Here is a 2,252-nt window from a genome sequence, read left to right as displayed (position 1 = left end):
GGAGGGGCGGGGAGGGGAGCTCGAGCTCGGCGAACGGAACGGCCGGTGGCGGCGGAGGAGCTGTTCTTCTTTTCGGCTGCGGCGAGGCGGCCGATGTCAAACATGCGGCGACGAATCTTGTACGCGAGCAGCTCGACGACGGCACCGAGAGCGACGAAGGCGACGTGGACGACGAGGACGACGTGCGAGTCGAGGTCGAGGAAGTCGACGAATACGGCGAATCGACGACGGCGCGCCACGGCTCTGTTTTGCTGCCAGTGAAAGCATACACGCTCGCGTGCGCGCGCTCACACACACACACACACACATATACAAGCGTGACACTCACATCGGCACGCACCATACACACACACACACGCCACACACGCACCGGTGCGCGGCTGCCGATGAGCGCGGATATATGGCGGCGCGAGTACTCTTGCTGAGCGTCTTGATTACGGAAGTGTTGAAGCCCGCTTGTGCCGCAGGTGCGTAAACGCGCGACGACGATGTCATCGATGTTCCTCCCGCTGTAGGATATCGTTCACCCGGCGCCCCGGTCTGTCCGTTATCACCTTGCATCGTAATGAGACAGACCGGCGACGGGTCGCGTGCCGAACGCACGACGACGCACTGCTTGTATGCGCACATGAGCCCAGGCGTCGTCGACGTTCCCGAGTTCCCGTCTCCTCCTCGTCGTCGAGGAGGCACGACAGGCGCCGCGCTGTCCGACGGCGCGATGTACGATGCCGGTTGTCGCGAGGCGGAAGTCTTGCCAATCGTTCGCTTTGTCGCATGTACGATGGTTCAAGGCGGTCTCGCGTCGGTCGTTTGCGCTCGCCGGTAATGAGGCTGTAAACTCATGAGCTGCCCGTGTTCGGCAGGTGTTAAAGGTATCGGGGGAAACTTCGGCGGTAGAAACGCGTCCAAACCAGATGTCTCCGACGCCGGTCTGACTAAAGGCTCCGGGTTGACATTGGAAATCCAACCTGGCGGCCATGTGATACTAGGGAAGAAGGGGATCACGCTTACCTGCACAGCTGGTTCCAACGAGAACATTACCTGGCTTTACAATGGAATACGAGCGCCTCCGTGTGGTCGTACTCGCTGTGTTCTTCTTAAAAATGGCTCTCTTCACTTTCACAAGGTAACCGTGTCAGCGGGCACAATCGTTGCGCCGCGTCATGAAATTGTCATGTCTTCATTGAATCGTAATCATGAAGTTGTAATATCGTCGTATCTTCGTTGAGTCGTAACTATATTGTTAGGTGCTTGCAAAAGTTCGTAAGGTCATGGATGGTTGTAGCAGCGACTGTACTTGTATACTTTAAGTTTCCTTATATTCAAATACTTGTATGCTATGAACCCGATGAACAGTGAGATGAAAGTTACTGGAATGTATAATAATAAATATTTCATAGTAAATCATAATTTTCATCGTGAAATTCAACGTAATGCCGTGAAATATAATGAAAATTGAAGGGTAATTCTGAAAAGTAGTGCACAAATTTTGGAAATATCGGATAACATGAAACTTAGTGAATTAAACTGAAAAAAATGCGCATATTAATGAAATGGGCTCAATTGAGAGAGTATTTCAGCAAAATATTTCCATCAGGGTATGGAAATCTTTTTTGCAAGCACCTGTACGTCATAAAATCATCATCATCCTTGCATCATCGTATCGTTATATTATAACATAAGGTCATAATATAGATCATAACAGGATTCTGTCACGTGTAATACATTGTGTTGCAGAAACAAAATTTACAAATGCAAAAGTTCAAAGAGAAGGAAAGGAATAGTATTGTTAACGCTAGAAACCATAGTAAAGATGAATATCGCTGTGTAGCAAATAATAGTTTAGGAGAGCTGGTACGGTCAGCTCCTACATTTATTCAGATAGCAGGTAATTGCGTCTTTTCACGTGCACGTATGCGAATGTAATTCCCCTTTGTCTTACGATCCGGAATCGGATGCGTTCACCACGGCCTTTGTGTGTTACATGTTACAGAACTTGCCCATGTATTTAAAGAGTCGCCCGAAAATATTACTGTTCGAGAAGGCGAAGTCGCAAGATTTTCTTGCTTGATAGACAGTGTTCCTTTTCCACCCAATATTACATGGCAGCATAATGAAACGTTGTTGTCTTACCATAATGAATCAAAGTATTCCATGGTACCACCAGGTGTTCTGTATATAAGTGCAACGAAACTGTCAGATGCTGGCTCATATAGGTATGTCGATTGTAACTAATTTCTACGTACCACGAG

General features: G+C 48.4%; 1 protein-coding gene across 2 annotated transcripts in view; it reads left to right on the top strand.

Annotated features, from left to right (window-relative positions):
* Positions 1-25: 25 nt before the first annotated feature.
* The window catches only part of LOC106742329 (protogenin-like), a 9,445-nt gene continuing 7,218 nt past the window's right edge, over positions 26-2,252 (top strand). Inside the window, exons 1-4 of one of the 2 annotated variants that reach the window (XM_014615183.1) lie at positions 26-467; positions 873-1,126; positions 1,738-1,888; positions 1,994-2,216. In XM_014615183.1, the coding sequence (XP_014470669.1) occupies positions 401-467; positions 873-1,126; positions 1,738-1,888; positions 1,994-2,216 (695 nt within the window). In that variant the 5' untranslated portion in view covers positions 26-400. Of the gene's footprint in view, positions 468-863; positions 1,127-1,737; positions 1,889-1,993; positions 2,217-2,252 lie in introns of both variants that reach the window. The other variant, XM_014615182.1, reaches the window with a different exon arrangement.

This window comes from Dinoponera quadriceps, unplaced genomic scaffold (genome assembly GCF_001313825.1).
Source record: "Dinoponera quadriceps isolate SergipeBrazil2010 unplaced genomic scaffold, ASM131382v1 scaffold628, whole genome shotgun sequence".
Lineage (NCBI taxonomy): Eukaryota > Metazoa > Arthropoda > Insecta > Hymenoptera > Formicidae > Dinoponera > Dinoponera quadriceps.
Note: the sequence above shows the minus strand (reverse complement) of the source record. Positions and strands in the feature narration are given on the sequence as shown.